Source organism: Strigops habroptila, chromosome 6 (assembly GCF_004027225.2).
Source record: "Strigops habroptila isolate Jane chromosome 6, bStrHab1.2.pri, whole genome shotgun sequence".
Lineage (NCBI taxonomy): Eukaryota > Metazoa > Chordata > Aves > Psittaciformes > Psittacidae > Strigops > Strigops habroptila.
Genome location: NC_044282.2, coordinates 38946032 through 38967414, shown reverse-complemented (window position 1 = coordinate 38967414; position 21383 = coordinate 38946032). Strand labels below are relative to the sequence as shown.

Below are 21383 nucleotides of genomic sequence, written 5' to 3'. Positions count from 1 at the left end.
ATTCAGGATGTGGCTATACATCAGGTCATATGATGAACAGCAAGCCCCCAGTACACTGACGTCACATCATACATAGGGAAGCTGCTGGTGGGGTAAGGGCTATGGCAATTGCCCAGGAAATGTCCTTTCCACTGAGCTGGGTGTCTCCCTATTCCCACACCCTGACAGAATGGAACAAAAGAGCCTTTTTCCTTCCAGGATCACGTGTGTCAGGTGCAGGCCTGAACCAAAAAGCAAGCATAGCGATGAAGCTGATACCGTGAGTGCATGAGGTGAATGACTCTTAATGCTTTCAGCATGAAAATGAACAGGTCTGCAGAGCTGTTGTTTGGACAGAGCTTAATACTCTACTCCGTCATTTTTATGCTATAGATTTGAATAAGTTCCTACTGTTTTTAAATGGATACAATTTTTTCTTTCTCCAGAAATGAGAAATTTTAGTTCTTCTCCCTGTCAAAAAAATTCTATAGTGGAGTTGTAATTTGAGATCAAATGTTTGCCTAATGAGTTTTCATGCAGTTTTGACAGTGTAGAATTCCAGCTGCTAACACTGAGAGAGCTGTTACATATCAAGCAAGGCTTATTCTCCCCCTTCTGGAAACTTAAGTGATAAGATGTTGTAGCTAGCTATTCAATAAAATAGTCTGTTAAGCTCTTAGCTGTGTTACCACAACATACTGATTTTAATCCCTGACCAAAATCAATGCTAGAATGTTGATATGCTGTTCCCCAGAGGGCAGAGGAACCCTATATAGTTTCCTGGTTTTTTAGCTCTATCATGATGCTTGAGACCTGAATACAAATACAAAACTGAAAAGATATTTTTTTACCTACAGTATTTAAGGGAGTTCGAGCAAAGTTAGGACATTATATGCCACTTGGGTTTAGCAGGAATCTCTAGAGACAGCTGAATTGGAAAGAAAGTTGCTGTCATCTAAGAATTCTGAAGTATTCGCTCATCTAGAGAGGGAAATGTTTCACTCTTTACAGCTTCTGTGAATAACGTAACTCTGTGAAGAATACTAGATTTCCATACATAGCTCTACTAACAGAGAAAGAAGTTAACGGAGCAAAGGTTGCATATTCTATCAGCCTTCTCTTTTTAGCAGTAAGACCTTGTTATGACCTTAGTAGGCTCCTGGAAGATTATTAGATAAACTGATAAACTTTCATATAGGCGGTATAAAGACAAGAGAAATGTTCCTGTAGCTTCCCTCTCTGTCCAGACTGAGCCATAACATCCTGTAAGTTAGAATGAGAACAGATAGATATCTCCAAATCATACAAATTGCAGGATACGTTTGCTGAGCTTTATAAACAACATCTTAATTTTAGGGCTAACCTGTTCCACAAACAGATAAAAACTGATAGGATTTTCAGTAGTTATTTGGAATGTAGTAAGCTTTTTTTTTTTTTTTCCCAAAGGCACTTAAGGAGTAGTAATGTATTTTCCTAGGCAGCTTGAAATCTGACACAATGAGTGTTTGCAGAACTACTTAGGTGTGGGATTTTTTTTATACAAAACATGGATCTGGATTTCGTAACCTGAAGAATTCTTTACCATTTCCTCTGAGCTTGGTTTACTTCGCATAGACTTTAAGTTCACCAAGCAGTATTTCATTTATTCTCACCAGGTAATAAATAAAATTCTTTTTGACTCTGTCCCATTTCCAAGAGATGTGTCTGTTCAAGGAAATGAAATTATCACAGTATTTCCAGTTGTAAAGCACTTTTTAATGTTTCATGTGTTTGTGAGGTTATTTGGTTTAACACTGTGGAATGTGCTATATCTCTAAGGCATTTCTGAGTATTAAATTACTGTGCCATACATCTTTTTTCCCAACTGCTTTGCCCTGTGAAATTTTCTGATGCTCTTACTTTTTTCACCTGTAATTTATATTTAGCTAGTTTGAGAAATTCAAATAATCAAATGGCAAATAAAATTGTCTGTGCTTGTTTCTGAAACTTCTTATTCAGTGCCATAGAAATTCTCCTTTTCTTGAAGGTTATATTGATGCTTACGGTCCACTGACAAATTGTTTTCTCAGTGGCTTACCTATTATTACCAGTGAGAGATTTCCTAGAATGCATTTGGACTACCAAAATATTTTCTGTGTGACGCTCTTGTTTCATATTCTAGTACATACATGAAATATTTTTTTATTCGAGAGCCATCTTCTCCCATTTTCCCTTCTGCAGTCTATATGGGTATCCTTAAGGCTCCCATCAGTATCTTAGTGCTAACTAGATGCCAAAGCCTTTTCTTTCTCTTGAAGTACAACTTGCATCTTCTGTTCCAGGAAGATTTTTTTTTTTTTTTTTTTTTTAAATAAGGGTGGTGAGACACTAGCACAGGTTGCCCAGAGAAGTCGTGGATGCTCCATCCCTGGAAGCGTTCAAGGCCAGGTTTGATGGGGCTTTGAGCAACCTGGTGTAGTGGAAGATGTCCACGCCCACAGCAGGGAGTTGGACTTCATGATCTTTGAAAGCCCCTTCCAACCCAACCATTTTGTGAGTCTATGATTCTGTCAGGAATTGGGAACAGGGGGACACCAAACTCTATGGAAATGTCATCAGTCTCATTTGCCTCTTATACCTGCTTTAACAAGTGGGAAGCATAATGTTTATCTTTATATTTTTATCATATTTTCAGCCTAGTCCACCTTTCTACTTTCTGCCTATTGTCTCTTGATTCTGAGGTTTACAAACTTTAGCGCCAAAGCAGAATGCCAGGCTGAGGGCCATGCAGCATTTTATTTTATTGCAAACAGCATGTTTTGCAACTTTGGCAATGCTGATAAATCTGCCTCTTCAAGGAGGATTTCTTTTGGTTTCCATTCCTCTGTTTCTCTCTCTTCCAGGCTGAAGAGACAGACTGAACTTCCTCTAGGGAGCTAAGATAGACTCAGTCATCTGATGAAACTCTGGGTTTGCTAAGCTCCAGAGAGGAATCCAAGAATGACACCTGTCTGTGGTAGATCCTAATCTACGATCTGGCACTATGTCTTCTCAATCAGTTGGCCGCATTTTGCATGTCTAGCCCTATAATAATGGCACTGGTTGAGAAAGACAGTTTTACTTTGCCCCCATGCTGGCTTTCAGCCAAAGCCATGTAAAATCCCATGTAACAACTAGTGCAACAGAAGATTCTTGCATTAAAGCATGTAAAAGGTTGTTAAATAAATAGTGGTTTACTAACCTGCCTTAGCTTACTGCAAGAAGTATTGTAAATCAAATCATGTATAATGTGGTATATTTTCAAAAACACAAATATGGTAGTATGAAAGGGACAGTATAATACAGTCACTGAAGATATCACATTTTGAAGGGAAGAAATGGGTATCTATGTCTTCCAGGCAAAGTTCCATTCTAAGTAACACATATGTGGTCACATCTTTCTTGTGATTAGGAATCAAGAAAACGGTATCAGTTGTTTCCCCGGTAAATTATGGTGAGATGCATTTTATTGAATTTTTTTCATAATTAACAACAAAAAAAAAGGAGCAGTAACAAGATAATTGTGTATAAAAGAAAGACCATTCCGAACCCCAGTCTCTCTGCAAAAGCTTCTAAGATATTCTAAAGGTTATGCAGTTTAGTTTTGTACGGTAAGTGGGCATGCAAATAAAAAGGACTGGAAACTGTCAATTCAAGCATTTCCAGGCTCGTTTCTTACATGTGCACTTGAAGAAAGGGAAAAAAGAAGAAAAATAAAGCACTTGATATCAATAATTAATGGAGAAAGTGTCCCAATTTGCTGTTTGAACCAATCAAAGATGATAAGATTATGATCATATTAATAACAAACAAAGCACATGAAAATATATCTTGAATGCTGGTAAGAGACTGGTTCAGTAAAACAAGCCTCTGTTTATCACATTTTTTACTGATAACATCTTGAAGATGGCGAGCTCTCAATTTCAATTGTCTTGTAGATCTGTACAAGAAAATCTCTAGTCTTCTTTGTTGATTCTGTACGATTTCATATCTGTATCACCAATTTGGTATTTGTGGAATGATGCAGAAATAGTCTTTACAACATAGTTTTTAAACACATGCAAAAGTGTCAATTCAAATCCTTTCACAGAAATTTACCTACAGGAGATATAACAATAAACTGCATAGTCATATCATTTAAAGTACTGTGGAAACTTTATCCGGTAACATGTACTAATCTGAAAGTAAAAAAGTATTTTCTTTTGGGTCCTGCCAGTACTCTTTTGCTTAGCAAATACATAGTTGATATAGACAGAAACAAGCACTTTTCACAATAAGTAAAAACAGATGCATTACTTAAGAAAGAAATGCAGCTTGAGTCAGAATCATCTCTTGCGTACTTCAAAATCCAGCACTGTACAATATATTTGTCCTTGCCCATTGTGTGCAGATGTTTTTGGATGACAGCATGTCAGAATATCTTTTCATATTTGACATAAGAAGTTCAGTACAAGTATGACAATAATTATAAGCTTTCATTGGTAATTGCTCATCAAAAATTATAAGCATTCATTCCCATACATCTTAAAATATCTGATTTTGTTGTGCTTAGGGAACAAACACATTTCAAAGTGATAAAGGGTTTTTAGCTTCCAGGATATCATGACAAGGAAAAACAAGTCTCAGATGTGAGTATCCAAAGATACTGCATCTCTATCAGCAAAGTATTCCCTCTCCTAGTCTGCTTTCAAGATGAAGTTCTGGTCTTAGGTTTAAATGTTGATTCCTGGCACAGACTTTTATTTTCTAGTCTTTTGATCTGCTGATAAACTACAAATAAATTACCTATATTCCATATGCTATAATGAATTTGAATCACACATTGTTTTCAGCTGTTTGTAACAGGAAAGACTAAGAAAATAAGACCTCTTTCTTTTACACTATTTTACACTATTACTTTGGACAGAGTCATATTTCCTGAGTCAGGATCTACTTTATGTACTAAGAAATAAATTCAAGTCAGCATTCAGTTATTTCATTGTCTTAATACCCGACAAAATGCAGTTCCTTAAGCAGAACTGCCATGATCCATATGGTAAAGCTGCCATTAATTCAGATAGAGATTTGTTTAATCGTGGAAGTTAAGGGACTTGCCTGTCTTCTGGGAATATCTGAAAACCTGATGTTGTTTTTATATTAAAAAAAATCCAAAGTATAATAGCCGACATATGTCTACATTTAAAATTTCCAGTCTTGTACCTCAGCTGTACACCAATCTGCTATCCTCTCAAAATAATTGAAAATCTTATTATTGAGAGGCTTATTCTTCATGCACACACACATTAGAAAAAAATCTTACACTTCAATATACAAATTGATCCCAAGGTAGGGAAAGTCAAAGAAAGTTCATTTCAGGTATATTGCTGCACACTTGATCTAGGGTTTTGGCTTTTGCTCTATGCCATCACTTACTGGCTTACTGCTAAACACTGGATTAGGTGGAAGAGTGGTTTGTTCTAGTATGTCATCTGAATGCTTAAACATAATCTACTTTTGAAAAGACAGTCTCCAGTTTTAGGTGTGGTACGTACAATAGTGGCATAAGGCATTAATACAGTTCAGACGAAAAAAATGTGTTTTCATGAAGCAGCACTTTGTGGCAATAGTAGAACAAAGTCTTCTGCTCTCTATGCTGGAGCAGATCAGAAGAGAACCTGGACCTACGTAACTCATTTTCTTCCCATTGTGTTTGCCCATTAACCAGCTGAAGTGCACACTTCCCATGCTGTTCCATTCATACAGCCTAGTGTTCATTCAGAAACAGAATGTTTCCTTTAGTTGACGGATTAAAGGCAGGAGGGGGGGAGGAGTGTAAAAATGTTTGGGGATGTGCAGTACTGCAGGAACAACTTTTCAAAGTTAATTTACACTAAAAGTTTGTAATGTAATTTTTTTACACAATTTCAAAAGAAAACAGGTGCTGCCTCTTAAATCAGCAAAAATTAACTTTTAAAAGAAGTAAAACCTAAAGCAGAATTTTTTGCAGTTGCTCAGAAGTTAATGTCAGGTTATTTTTAAAATCAATCTTATATTACACTTTCAATACAGTATAAAAACTAAGCCAACAGACTTTTTTGCCCTCCCTTGACTAATCTAGCATTATAGTCGAAATATGAACCTAGGAATCTGTATTAGTGACCTTAAAAAAACAGCAAGTAAACTCTGTAAGCAACCTTAAAGGTTATTGTTTGCTTTTTGTCTTCACTTGCAGACCAGGTGTCTCTAGCAAAGCAAATCTGAGGAAAAGTGACTTTTGTTGGAGTCTTTTTGTGAACAAAACAGATGACATAAAGAGCAGGTGTTAAAATAGTGAAAAAGGCAAACAGCAGTTATTTTACAGGATGTTTAGCTGTGGAAAAAAATCAGGCTATTCTAAAACATCTTCTTTGGAAATCTTTGCTCAAATAAAAGAAACATTTCTCTATCTAGTAAAACAGAATCATGCCTTTTGATTGCCCAAAGAATGGGTTAGATACACTTATCCTATTCCTCTTGTAACTGATTTCCCAGGGACCTAGAGGAAAAGGCATAGCTTTTACTAAATAAGGATGCTGGAATTTGCTTACTGGTTTCTGTTTACCTGATGCCACTTATGATACTGTTTTTGTCTACTTAAGAGGCATTCAGCACCAGAGTCTTGTGTGTGATTTCACTATTTATATTAGGAAATTGCTTAGCAGCTGTGTAGATTAGACTGCTTTACTTTGCATGTGTTTCATCCTGCATTACACATCTGTTAATGTTGGTCTTAACGTTACAATAGTGAGCATTGTAAATTAGTAAGTAGAAAGGTAGGCAAGTATGTGGAGGCAAGTATGTTTGCCTGTGAGATTAAAAAACCAAAAGCTACTGATCTGACATTATTTGGGTGTCTAAATTAAGCATCCTCAACATGGGTCAAAATGTATGCATTTTGGATTTAAGCTTCAAGGTTCATCTTCAGGTGGATGAAAACCCTATGCTTTCTGCTTTGCAGTGTAACTTCTGTTTCTTACACAAATTCACCAGCAGGTTTCTTTGGTTATATCATGATAGTTCTGTAACTTTGTAACTCATGAGAGAGGTGAACCGTAACACAAAATCATTTTATAGTCATGTAAGAAGTGGCTACTGGTTGCAGAGAATTGCAAATTCTCTCCATTAGCAACAGATATGTCTTTCTTTATGAAAAAACCCTTATGACATCACTGGAACACTTCTTTGGAGGTACTATGTCAACCACCCAGATAAGTCCTCAAAATAGTTATTGCTTAGAAGATAGGCATCTTGGTATGAAACATAAACACTCATAAATTTACCATGCCATTAAACTATACTACCACACTTTTTCAAGTATCAGTGAAATAAAGGTTTCTTAAAACCTATTGAACCATACAGCATTTAGAATCAAAGTACTTTCTATAAAGCGTGGAATAGTGATCAGGTTTGTTCTCCAGTAATATTACGAATGTATGCAGTATAAAATTTTTTCTGCTGTTTCAGATATAGTTTTACAAATGTTTCCACTTTGGCAATTAACATGTCATTTTCCCTTAGTTGCAATGGAGTTGCATTAAAGGAAGCTATGTGGCATCCCTAACACCTTTTCCAGAATATTTTTCCCTTCAGTATTGTGTATTTGAGTGGAAATGTTACAGGATGCAAAGGATATCCGCTAATGAACTTTCTTGAAATTCTATCACTTTACTAGGCTCATTTCACTGCAAGTCAGACTTGCAGTCTTTACTTAGAATTACAGTTCTTTATCAGTGGGACTTACTATGTTAATTTCTGCATGCAAGTTTAGAAATCATGTTTCAAATAACATTCTTCAAACATGCCTCGGATAAAGGTGCATTCGGTCTTCTTTAAAGAGAGATAAAATAGCCCTTATCAGTTAATTATAAATTAGTAGCTGGTTCTTTCATGTCAGAAATGTCAGACGTGCTTGCAGTTTGCCTGCATATGGAATTACTATTTGTCCAAGCAACCCAAATGTAATGACAAACTTTAAAGCACAGGCTCTGCAGAACAGTGCAGTTCCCTGTTCCTTTCTAGTCAGTAAAACTATGTTCTCAAACTTTTTGATTGAAAGGTAGTTCAGAAGTTTAGTTTATCTAATGCATTTTGTGAATGTAGAAACGGTTAGAAAAAAAAAACCCACAATGAAATAGATAACAGGATGTTCTAAACAAGATTTTTCGAATAAAAATGGTATTATCCTACCTTCATTAGCCACTGAGTGTTGTTTTCCATGATGTTTTCAAGTAGTTGCAGTCTTTGAACTGAATCATCATAGTCTAAAGGTGCATCCCTTTGCACTGCATTGGACACATAAGAAGTGGAAGATCGGCAGTTGTCCGTCTCGGGCAAAAGGAAGGTATAGCTGCATGACCCATGCTGGACCTGGTACTGCTTCTTGCCCATCGTCTCCATGCTCTTACTAAAGGAGTTGTATCCTGAAGCTAAGAAGATACTGCAGCCCCAAAAGAAGTAAGCAGCCAGCTGCATTTTAATCCCTGCGGTAGCCCAGCAAACCTAGAGTGCTGCAGAGTGCTACGGAAGCACGGACCTAGTTAACCTGCGCTGAAACCGAGCGCTCTGCTGCCATGTGCCGTCAGGAGGAGGGCTGGGCTTTTCTACCCTCCGAGCTGCTGCAGGCTGGAAACGTCCCGTTTTCTCCCGGCCGCCGTGCCGCGAGCTGTCAGATGCGGAAAGCAAAAGCCTTCGCCCCCCCTCCTCCCCTCGCTGCTGGGGGATCCTGCCGCCGGGCCCGCCAGCCGTGAGCCTGGCTCCTCCTCGCCCGTGCCAGGATGTCACGGCCTGGGTGCCCGAATCAATCGCTTCCCTTCCCTAATAGGATAAGTCGATAAGAGCAGGCAGACATGTGGAGCAGAGCTGCTCCTCCTCCCGCCTTCGCCGGAGCCTTCCTGCGGGGCAGGGGGGGCCACTAGCACTGCGGGCTGTAGGGAGAGTGCTTCGGCGCAGGGGGTGCGCGGAGCTGCGCGGGGCGGCGCGGCGCGGCGCGAGGCGAGAGGAAACCCCAGGGAGGAGCCGGCAGCAACAGGACCCCTGCGAATTCCTGCAGCACGGCTCCAATTAGGAATTTCCTAGACAGAGCAATCAGTCCCGATAGCCTCCAACTATGCTTGTAAATTATTTGTGGGGGGTAACCATCTTTAAACACTCTCAAAAAAAAAAAAAAAAGTTAAAAAAGAAAAAAGTTCCTGGGCTTGTTTGTTCTTCTTAAAGATTTTATTTTTAATGTGCTGAACTAAGTTGTAATTTCATTTGTGTTTAATGCATTGTGTAAATGGAGAGAAGGGCACTGTCCTAAGTATACAAAAGCAGGCTTGGGCATGTCCTTGCAAAGAGAACAATACGGGGGGGGGTTAATTAAAAGTTTTCAGTTGAACACAGACGTTGTGTTTTACTCAGTCTCTGAGATGAATACTCTATTTTAGGCATGTGTTTCAAGAGTTAAGCGTTTTCAAGCCTTTTTTTAAGGCTTTTTTGTCTGTATTAAGTGGCTAAATAGCAAGGCAGCTGGGATTGGAAGAGGGAAGAACTACCCAGAGGCAGTGGCAGCAAGGCCTGCCTCAGGAGGTGGCATGGCTGAGCAGCAGTTACCCTGCCAGCTCTTGCTAGTCCAGTTCTGTGCCCTTGGAAGTGGGAAATACCCATAAAAGGTGAGGGAAGCTAATAAAGTAAGCGTTTGAAAGGGATGTGTAAGAGTAAAAAGAAGCTCCCCCGCCTCCATCCCACTCCCATGTTCTCTGCAATGATCAGTGGTCTTGGAAAAGAGGAAAATTGCTAACCAATTTACCAAACCCTGGGAAAGAGTTGTTTCCGCTGAAATTTTGGAAACGTTTACTTCTCTGCCTTAGAAAATGAATTCTGAAACTAACACAATAGGTTACCGACTCCTGAAGATAAACGGCCTGAGAGTTTTCCTAGATCTGGATCTGGAAGCCATAGATTTTTCTTAATTAAAACAAACAAAGGCAATGCCATGCTAGTCAAACTAGCATGAATTACAGACCAAAGTTTCTCTTATATGAGGAAAATCCCAGCATGCCTTAGCATGCCTCTTTTACGACAGACTTTCTTACACAACTTGCTATATTTCATACAGTGTATTAAAGTGGCTTTTCCTTTTAAATCATGGAAGTTGTGTTCAGAGGTTGTCAAAAATGCTTATAGCAGCTAAAATGCATGCCTTACATTGTTGGAAGTTGTTAGGATTTCTTTATGTAGTTACCTCTGGAAAGGAAAATCTCTACAATTCTGGAGACTTCCAGAAAAGTTCTTTCTAATTATACTTGGACTGTGACCTGTAGAACCAATTTGTCAGATTTTTTTCCTGTGGAATATTCATCTGCCATTGTTCATCCTGCCAGCAGAGGAAGTGGAGGAATATGTTTGGAACTTGGGATACAGTCAAGATTATTTTCTACAAAATTTATATGTTTGGCATATAAATTATGCATTCTCCATCCTTCAACTTTATATTGCAATAGCAAAACAAATCAATGTGACAGCTACCTGCATTGTTAATGAAGTTTCAAAAGCTTTTCTCCTTTCCAATGTATTGAAGTCTTTGAAAGAAAGTTTAAATCCATGTGAATAACAGTCTTTTGCAAGGTAGTTGAGAAACCTACTATTATCCGATGAAGACAGCTTGTAGGATTAGATTTATACACCAGGTTGTGTGATGCATTTCTAGGACTCTAACTAGACATTAAAATTCAATTTTTTCTGTTATTTGAGTATTTTTAATTAATTTGCTAACTTAAATGAGAATTTTCTATTGCAACTTGTACTTCTTAAATTGGTCTGTTCCCTGCTTTCTTTTGTCTCACAGCTAGCCCCAAAAATAATAGAGCCCTCAATAAAGTAGTGCTGAAAATAAGATTGCTCTAGCTCTGAAAGTATCTGTCTCCTAATGAGGAAGAACTAGAGGGTAATCTTATGTTTTTCTGATTATATTTTCATGGGGTTTTTAAAATCCCTTCATTAGATATTAAAGTCAAGAATCACCAGTGCAGTCTTTCAGAAGTTTTCTTTTTAATTATTAGACTTCTACCCTTCTACTCAAGGGACTGTACATAAATAAAAAATTTAAGGGATGCTGAGAATTCATTAGACAGAATCTCTATGAAAGGCTTGACTAAATCAATAGTTTCTGAATTACTATGAAGCTTGCCATCTGTATGTCATACTAGTGAGTCAGATCACCAACATAATCTGGCAGCTCAGTTCTGCTGGGGTTTTGAGGAAGACGAGTGTCTCTAAAGGTTTGAACTGGAGTCTGTTTTCCTTTAGGAAAGGCCAATGCATGACCCCGGGAGGCCCTTGAGTCGTAATGGGGCCAGTAACAAGACTGAACTTGGAAGCTGCCTAGCAAGGCTTGCTGTATCTTGGACCTCCACTAGGGAGAACTGTGGCTGTATGAATACTGGAAAGAGAAAGTAGTTCACCTTTTACTGTTTTTTTGGCTGGGTTTGTTTTTTTTGTGTTGGGTTTGTTTTGTTGTTTTGTTTTTTTTTTTCTCTTTGAATGAATGGATGAATGGCCAGTTGCTATAGCAGCTGTTCGCTGTTCAGGTAAAAGGTATGGAAAATGTAGGTATAATTCTGAGAAGTGACAAGAAATTACTAACCTAAGACTCTTACCAGCACAGCAGGCACCACAAGTTAGCTACTCAGCCGTGCTTCTCATCTAGCCCTTGGCGTAACACCTTGAGGTTCACCATGGTAATGTTTTCCCCAGCCTTTCTTCAGTAGTTCCAGGTTGTAAGGGCAATAACTGGAATACAACCCCCACCACACACACATACATATAACTGAGAGAGAATTATGCTGTTTTCCCATCTGGGTCCAATGGACTCATACTGCTTTAATGAAGTGCTCTTTCCCACTGCCCAGGAAAGATAGTGAGTGTCCACCTTGTCAATAAAATAAATATACATCTCTTTAACCCTTCACTACAGGATAGTGCCATATTTGGTGCATCTTTTGGAGCATTTGATTGCAATCCTTCACCCTTTCTATCCCTTTGGGAGCAGCTTTCCCAGCTGTGGAGGAGGAAGTGGTCTTCTCTGCCTCCCCAGGGAGTCAAAGCCAGTCAGAGTTCAGGGGGAAAGAAAGTAGTAATGTCTAAATTTAGAAAACTGGTGTGAAAAGTAAGGCAAGTTAAATACATTTTTGTCCTTGAAAACTGAGGAGGAGGAAGGAAGATGCCTGAATACAGCCTTTTTACTGAGCCTCAGAGGCATAATAACAAGTCTGCATGCAGGGCAGGGCTTATTCCGGAAAAACTGAATGACAGAGATGTGTCTCACATCAGTTATGAGAAGGGTTGTTAGACATGTTGAAATAGGAAGGAATTTAAGTAATTTGGCATGGAATCTTATATATGCTGGTACGAAATTGAGTAAAAAATTATAATCCAGACCACTTGCTTCCTCTCGGTGGTTTTTTCACATTCATGGTTCTCTTCATCTTTTATTTCTGCTGTTGATATGGAGTGTTATGTTTGCATTCATGATACATTCATTCTGCAAACTCAAATATCACAGCTTAGCCTGTGGTTTCCTGCTTGCTTCATAGCTGAGGACATAGTATTTGACATAAAATAGCAAATAGTGGTTTGGTATATTTAAAGTACAAATTGGATCTTTCCCTTTTTAGAAAGAAGATACCCACTCTACAGCACTCACCTTATAAGAAGAGCTGAAATATATATTTTGTCAAAACTAAACATTTAGAACGTTTTGCCAGATGTGTTGCAGGCAATTTCCTTTCCTGGGAAAAAGTAAATTCCCTTACTCAGCCAATCCTGTTTTTATTCCATACAGCATATGACTAAGCTGCTTTGAGAGAGATGCCTGAATACTGCTAACATTATCTTTCCAATTATCATTTTACTTGCAGCTGCATAGCTTCTGTTTGACAGGAAAATACAGAGATCTTGTGAGATCTCTGATAGAAAAGGAAGTATAAAAGTTTTTGAGGTAATGTAAGAAAATGTTGACTTGGCTTCAGTCTGCTATCTGCAGACCTTGCCACCTAAAACTTTCAAGATGTTGATTTAGTAGATAAGCGCATTCTCTTTTCAGCAGTTTTCTTGTTTTAGCAAGGGAAAAATATGTAATAAAATATGTACAAAATAAAGGCAGAACAATGTAAACAAGTAGGTTTTGGTGCTGCATTCTTATAGGGATATTTAATCTACATATATAAATGAAAATGCTGTAGTATGAGAATATGGAACTTCAAAATCAAATCTGAGATAAAAAATCATCTGAAACAGAATAAATTAATGAAGTATTTTATATATTTCTGGTATTTACATTCCTCACATTTTGACACTCAATGTTAAGTCCCCACCTTTGGTTCCTGGTACTTTAATATTAGTTTATGGTAGGTTCATTTGCTGGCTTCAAAATATTTTCTTTCACTGGGACTATTTTAGCATGTTTCTCAGGAACAAATGTCAACAAGGACAAGACTCATGAACTCATAAGTTAAAAAACAGGGAACAGTATTTTGGAACCTACTGGATTTCTAGTCTGCTGAAAATCTTACCGGTTTTGTGATCTTACACTCTCTTTGAAAGAGAGGAGTGCCAGATTATTATGTTTTCCAATAAGACAAACCAACTTTTTTTCATCAAGACCCATAGCTCAGTTCTTTAGCACTTCTAAAATTAGTGGTAGTATCTTACCAATCATTCCTCCTTTCCCCACCATTTGCCTATTATCCTTTTTATTCGTTCTAAATTTCTCCAACCAGTCTCTCATGACTTCTTTAACAAAATATCAGGATTCCGCTCACTTTCTCAGTTGCTGCTTATTTCTAATCACTCAAAACATCTGGTGTAACATCTTGTGAATTCATAGTCATCTGTATGTTCCATCTCTGACATTCCCTCACGTCTCATTTGAGTGCCCTTCCTTTCCAGGGAGGGCATTTACCCAGTAATTCTCATATTGTACTTTTGCTGAAGGGACAAGAGGTCAATAATCTGATCCACTGAAAAATTCAGTTACCACTCTGTCTTGGTGACTCAGTCTGTTTGTTCCCATCTTGCCTTGTAACATCCAATCCATCATTTCAGTACACAGTATTTTTCCTATATGTCAGGCCATTAGGGGAAGCATAATGCAGCCAAAACCAGATTACTTATATTCCCTTGGAAATGCTTGCATGCTAGCCCCTTTCTGTCTTTCACAGTTGATACTGCCACCATCCTTCAATGCATTTAAATCTATTATCTGCAGATTATGTTTAATCCCTTTGTTTCTTTGGTGTTTTATTTTGATGCTATACTTTCATTAACATCTCTAGAATTCCTCTGTTGATCCTCATCATCAAGACGTTGAAGTTTGTAACATGTTCTGTCTGGCTTCTCCATAACATTTGAAATGTTTCTTGCTTGTGAAGCTTATTATATTAGCTCTGCCCCAGACAAGTAGACTATTTACTTAATTGCTTCTAATTCATTTTCATTTTTGGAAGCTCTCCTACCAAATATGTCAGCTTCGTTGCTTACTTTGTAGGCACTGACTGGATTTGCTTTCTTGGACTGTCTTGGTTAAACTTGGAACGCCTTTTCTCAGTTAGTCTGACAATTAACATGACCATATTTTCCACTTATATACTTACTTTGATATCTTATTTTTGTTACATAATATCTGCTCAATGCTTTTCCACTGAGGTTATACTAACATTAAAACAAATTATATATTTTTATATATACATACTTGTATCTATATATATGTATGTGCTTAGTATGTTATAGATGCCACTGTACATAAAATATAATGTTAATTTAGGTTAGGACTTCATGATATCGCATCTTGAGCAGTAACAATAACACGAATGAATGTTTTTTGAAATTCCTGTCATTATCACTTCCACATTTCCTAACCTTCTTAAATTAAAATGTTTATTAGTTTTTACTGTTTTGTTACTTTATAGTGACTTCCTTTATCAATCCAAATTTTCAAGGGATATCTAAAGTAGAATACGGCTGGTTGGGGCTTTGAGCAACCTGGTCTAGTGGAAGGCATCCCTGCCCATGTCAGGGGGATTAGAACCAGAGGATCTTAAGGTCTTTTCCAACCCTAATCATTCATGATTCTATGATTCTAAACTACCATCTGTCCTACAAATAGGAGCTTCATTAATCCACTGTGAGAAGCTTCTTGGATATCCGCATACATTATTTGTATAGATTACACTTTTACAGATATTTCATAGAATCACCCAAGTCCTTTTCCTCAGGGTTGCTCTGAATCACTTCTCTTCCCAGCCTGTAGCTGTGCCTGGAATTGCCCTGATCCAGGTGTAGGACCTTGCACTTGGATTGGTTGAACTTCATGAGGTTGGCATTGGCCCATCTCTCAAGCCTGTCAAGGTTAAAGTTTCTTTCACTGTGAGCATTTTTCAGTAATGACTGTTACTTTAATCTTTGAAATCATCTACGTAAGAAGTAGGAAGTGAGTTTCAGGATTATGAAGAATAGTTGCTATATGTCCTTCCTCCTTAACATTTTTATATTGTTTGGCTGAAGTGCTCAAAGGCTATGCTCACTCTCTTCAGAGTTACGTGATGACAGCAAACTTCAGCTGGTAACAAGTGTAATTACATCTTAAACTCAAACAGCATGAGTTCAAAATTAACATGGAAATTACAGCTAATGTTAAGGATCTTACAATTGGACTGCTGAATGTCTTTGTCAGTGTTAAGTGCTGTGCCCTGTCTATCTCCCATACTGGGGAAAACATAATACAGCACTTGTTAAAACAGGTTATCATTGGCTTGAAATGGAATGAAATAACTTGTGTCCTAATGTGTAGCAACTAGGTCTAGTAAGGCCTATAAAACCCGTTTTAAAAAATTGTTTCCACAGCATATGCATATTTAATCTTCATTATCAAATTATAGTTGAAAAAATTAATAGATATTCTTACTCTACATGCTCAAACTCTGTTTATAAGCTCCTTGAAAAATGTCTTTTTAATAACAGTTTTTGCATTTGGACAACCTAAACCTAAAATCTTTATGTAAGGTTTTGACTTTTGTTGTATTATATGAATGTCATATTATGTTGATGCGAAAAGGCAGCAGACTGAAAGAATCCAGAAGGCTTTTGGAAAATGAGAAATCTGCCTTACTGACATCTTAAAGAAAAATGCGTATGCCGTTTGTTTAAAGGAATGTATTTTTAAGCAGTTGACGGTAATCTGGCCTTACAAATCACTCCAGTCCATGTGATTTAAACCCTTCCTCTTGTAAGCAGTCATTCAGGTTAGCGGAAGGTTCTCTCATCTGGTAATAGCACACTTACTTGATAATAACAGCATGTCATACTTCCGAAGAGCATGTTCAAGTTAAGAATCTGAATTCAAAGATAAACTGATGTCAAAGAGAGAATGAAAAGGAAGTGAGAAACTGTGTAAGAGGAATAAACAAAGCTTTCAGAGAGAGAGAGGACATTTATGGCAACAGTAAGGTACGTAGTTCCTGACATCTGTTTCCCTCAAGAAAAAAATACAGTACATACGCTAACCTTTTTATGAAGAGTGCAAGAAAAATATTTGTAGCATATTTTCATATATTCATATTTGTTGAACTGTATTATGGATGTGTAATTTGAAGAGGACAGAACAACTGTAAACTATTTTTGTACTCCATAAAGATAAATCTTTGCTTTTTTCAATACTAATAAACATAGTTCAGTAATTGTTCTCAAAACCAGTGCCTGCCCTCTTGCCAATTCTGCCACAAAAACTGAGCATTCTTTTTATTGTTTGTCTTCTATACCAGCAAAGGAAGGAACTGAAGTACTTTTTCCCAGGTTAGTGAGGCATCAGGACCTGTGATGGGACAGGAGAAAGATTACCTGCATACTGATACTAAGATTAGGGCTCCTTGGAGCTTGGACTCCTTACGTCCGTATGACTATCTAGCAAAACTCCTATTGCTGTGTAAATATTAACATAAGTGCCTCACTGGCTGCATGACAGTCTGTTCTTTATCTCTCCAAATAAATCATTTGCTGGAAAGACAATCGTCCATCTCCAGCAGAATGTGTACAGAAGATCAAATCTCTTATGAGTATCCTATCATTAAAATAGTATATTTTCTTCCCAACACAAAACAATTAGAAATTCCTCTTGCGGGTCTTTCGCTTTATCTAAATCTGAATTATTACCTGAGTAGTTTCACTACACAGAGAAAATTGAAATCTTTGAAAATCTTTATTTTGTCCCACTATAAATGCATGTACAGGGAATTTGGAGACTGTCATTGTCCATAGTGTTTGAATGTGAATCCCCATTCAGGCTAGCCACATCCAAACTGAACTATACTTACAAATCCTATCAAAGAGTTCAAGCTTAGCTTACAAGCTTCCATTTAAACTTGATTGTAGAAGGTCTTGCTTGTAGTTGTATGTTCTCACTTGATTTTTAAGTCAGTATCTTCAGTCAAATCTGTGATCAAATTCTATTTTAAATATCTAATAAGGCTTCACCTTTAGTATTAAATTATATATTATCAGTTGTTACTGCTTTGTCTGTAGCCTGTGGGGCATTATTAATAGCAATGCCCAGTGAGTGGCATTTTTCTTGAACATAAATAACTTTATATCTAAGTCATCAAATTAATGATCAGCTGATGTTATTCTACTACTTCTGGTTTTCTTTGCCTGTTTTCCCACTCAAGTATCATTTTTAAGAACAAACCCACATACATTGAAGTCAAAATATTTACTAGATGATGCCGTGACAATTAGAAGAATATGTCCTAACTTGGCCAGCTTAGAATATTTTCCTATTCTCTTATTGAAGATTGTATCCTTGCATAGGGTTTCAATGTGGCCTTTGATAAAATAAAAAGATCAGGTCACCCGAGGTTTCCTTGGAGCGTCAGAGAGATTTCTCTTTGTTGATCAGAAGAGGACTGTTGAGTAACAAGCCCAGATGAAAGCACATGAAGATTGGCAAAATGCACGTCATGAAGTTCACTAGACAGTACAAATGCTGGCTTCATTCTTGTTATAAAAACCTTACTGCATGGGAAGGCCAGGAGCCTTTTTCAAACCACTTTTCTGCAGAAGGTGATGACTGAGCATAAAACCACCTGATTTCTTTGTCTTTTGCTAAAAGTTCTTGTTTGACTTACGAAAAGAGGTGATAGTTATCCCAGATTTCAGATGTGTTTCATTGTCTCAAGGTGCTGTTGTTAGTATATTATCAGTATTATTTCATTACAATATATCCAAACTTTATTGTTTTGGCTCTCATCTCTTTAAGTAATGAATTCACTTGATTAAAAACAGTCCACCAAGAAGTTGGGTTTCAATAGATTATTCACCCTGGAAAGATAGTTATTTTATGCTGTAGGCACATTTTTCAATGTTAAGAGCACTAGACCTCTGGTAAATCTCAGTTGAAATGTGAAAGCAGTGTCTCTTCTGGAACCCCATTGCAACCCATGGCAAGGAAGTATGGGCTAGCAATGGATTGAGTTTTCAGCCAGCTGTGAACTACACTGGGCAAGACTACAGCATGCAGGGAAATGGTTAGGAGTCATGGCCTAGAGTTTGTTTTAATTTCATACCAAATCTAAAAAAATATTTTCTGAAGCTAGGATCTATGAGGCTGTAGAAAAGCCTCTCATGAGAAGCGGTGGAATCCCTGTTGCATGAGTAATTCAATATAGATGGGCAAAACACAGAAATATGTAAAATCCTGTACAGGCAGCAGTAAGAATTAAGTGACCTAATAAGCTTTTTCATCTCTTGATTTCTCTCATTAAACCTCATCACTTGCTGAAAGAAAGAAAAATGTTTATGTTGGACCTCCATGTGAAAAGTGCTTATATTAAAAATATCCCTCTTCAGATGATAACAAATGTAATTAATATATTTGAAATAATTCTTGTATTTTCTCACAGCCATGAAATTAAACCTGTCAGCCACAAGCTAATATTAATGCCTGTGAACTGCTAAGCACAATCATTGCAATATAATGCAAAAGTGGTTTTAATATTGGAAATTATTATGGGCTTAGATTACATTGCAATATTGGATAAACTTCATTTTATATTATTAATTCTACTGGTGACATGCAAAAGCATACAGTTAATCCTATTACTAAAAGCATCAGAGACTGTGCTTCATAGACTGTTGTTGCCCACATGCAAACCTGCTTGGCTAACAGACGTTTACAACCAGACAAATTATTCTCAAATATCAGTAGTTCAATTGCTACTTTTGTTTTCCTATTTTTTTAAATAATAGTTATTGAAACATGTTTAAAATGAATAATTTTTAAAACACACTCCATATACACCACGAACATAACAAGCCATACAATGTACATCAAAATCAGACTGCTCTTCATTTTTATTAACTTGAGACAGATTTGTTTCTGACATTTAAAACATCTATTTTGGCTCATTTATTCTATCTGAAGCAGGCTCCTATATATTCATATATTGTAACTTGCTGGTTCTGCAATAGGGTGGAGAAAGTCTGCTCTTATCTTCCTCTGTTGCCCCACAATTTTGGATTGCAGTACACCTAATAAAGAAAAATAACACACTTTTAAGATAGCAATTTCAGTAAACTGATAGCCTAGAGGACTAAGAAAAAAAGGGTAAGGGTAAACTGTGGGCCTCTCATTTGGAAGGCTTTTCAAGTATCAGTCAGAACCTTTTTCTGCCATGCCAAAGCATGCACAGTGGTCGGAAGCTGCTGAAGTAAACAAAATGTGGGTCTGTTCTCCATTATTTTAATTTGCAGATACCCTATGTCTGCTCACAGAGGATGATGGCCCAAGGCTTTTAAAGCTGTTAATGACATGAACAGTGGCCGAGAACTGTCTTTATTTCAAATACAAGCGTATTTTAAAAGTAAACCAGAACGTGTGAATCCTCAACCAGTTGCCATTTGTATTAACTTTACACAGTGAGGATTTTTTTTAAAGATACAGGTTTCTCACCAAACATTCACTGGACAAGTTAAACAAGTGGAAGTATTTTCAAGAGGTGTCACCACTAGTTGAAATACTGGCTTTTGTAGCCCGTCCAAATAAGAATCAGACTTTACAGTAAGTGAAACTTGATTTCCTCTCATTGATTTCTCAATGTTTGGAAATTCATTAAATGCTCATTTGTCGAATTCCATCTCTTTGCTGGCTCTTCCATGTCAGAATAAGGCATCTATGTCCAAAAAATGAAGTGGAAGATGGGTTAGTAAGTATTGCCTCATATTACAGCTGGGGGAATGAAGTAATTTTAAGGAACAGATGACAAACAGAAATTGAGGTATTCAGCATTAGAAATAAAGGAGAGCGGGTTTTTTATCTTGTCTTTTGTGTGTTTTTTGTTTGTTGGTTTGGGGTTTTTTCTTCCCCTACTTAATTTTCTTTTATAAAAGTAGAGTTGTGTAAATCTTGAAATTCAGGATAGTTTGGGACTGTGTAACAGCTCTGCACATGGACATCAGATACACTGTACTTGGTACTGCATCTGCTGTATGTGCAGGTTTTATCCACATACGCACTGTGTAATTTTTCCAGTTTACTAGGCATCAGAAAACAGCCCAGTTTCTATGAAAATATGTGGAAAGCCATGCCCAATATGCTTTTCATATGAGACACAACACTCGACTGTGTCATACAGGGCACCCCCTGTTATGTGGGATATCTGCCAAGTCCAGCAGAAAGAAAAGATACAGGCAAGAGAACAAAACCGGAGGAATAAATGATTATTAAATCCTTATTCTGTTTTAATGTTTATATTCTGCTCCGGTTTCAGCTGTTACAGTCCACTTTTAACAACGTGTCTGAGATGGAACAGTCACGTATTCTGTACTTTCTAGTCTAATGCCTTACGTTTAAAACTTCAAATGTTTAGTGTTCACAAGTGAATGACAGATTCTAAAAAGTAATGCTCCTCAATATAGGCTTCAAGTCTCCCAAAAATCCTAGTATCTTTGCATCTTTAGGTAACCATGTGTCTCTGATCTATAAACATGAAAAAGGATAAGAGCCTTTTAATGTTTTGTACCTGAGTACTTTTGAAAACTGATGTGCAGCTGTTATAAATTTTCTCAATAGTTTTGGGGTAAAAAAATGTTACCTTGTTTTGGGGCATGCCAGTGTTACCAGTGCTTATGTTACTCAGCCATTTTGGTCTGTTACATCCTTGAATGAACTAATTAGATTAAGAAAAAATAAGTTAAATTTAGGGGAAATGGTTGCAGAAGCCTGAAAATGTTACTCTGCGAACGGCAATGGAAGATAGGAAATAAATAAACATAATTTTGTTCTGAGCATCATTTTTGGAAGCCAGATTTCTGGATAGTTCAATTAACAGTCCTGGACATGT

General features: G+C 37.2%; 2 protein-coding genes across 9 annotated transcripts in view; one reads left to right on the top strand and one right to left on the bottom strand.

Moving 5' to 3' along the window:
• Positions 1-9001, bottom strand: part of ANGPT2 (angiopoietin 2) — a 39610-nt gene extending 30609 nt beyond the window's left edge. Inside the window, exon 1 of one of the 2 annotated variants that reach the window (XM_030490853.2) lies at positions 8203-9001. In XM_030490853.2, coding sequence (XP_030346713.1) covers positions 8203-8487 — 285 coding nt within the window. In that variant the 5' untranslated portion in view covers positions 8488-9001. The remainder of the gene's footprint in view (positions 1-8202) is intronic. The other variant, XM_030490854.2, reaches the window with a different exon arrangement.
• The window catches only part of MCPH1 (microcephalin 1), a 124323-nt gene that overhangs the window by 78149 nt on the left and 24791 nt on the right, over positions 1-21383 (top strand). The window lies entirely within an intron of this gene.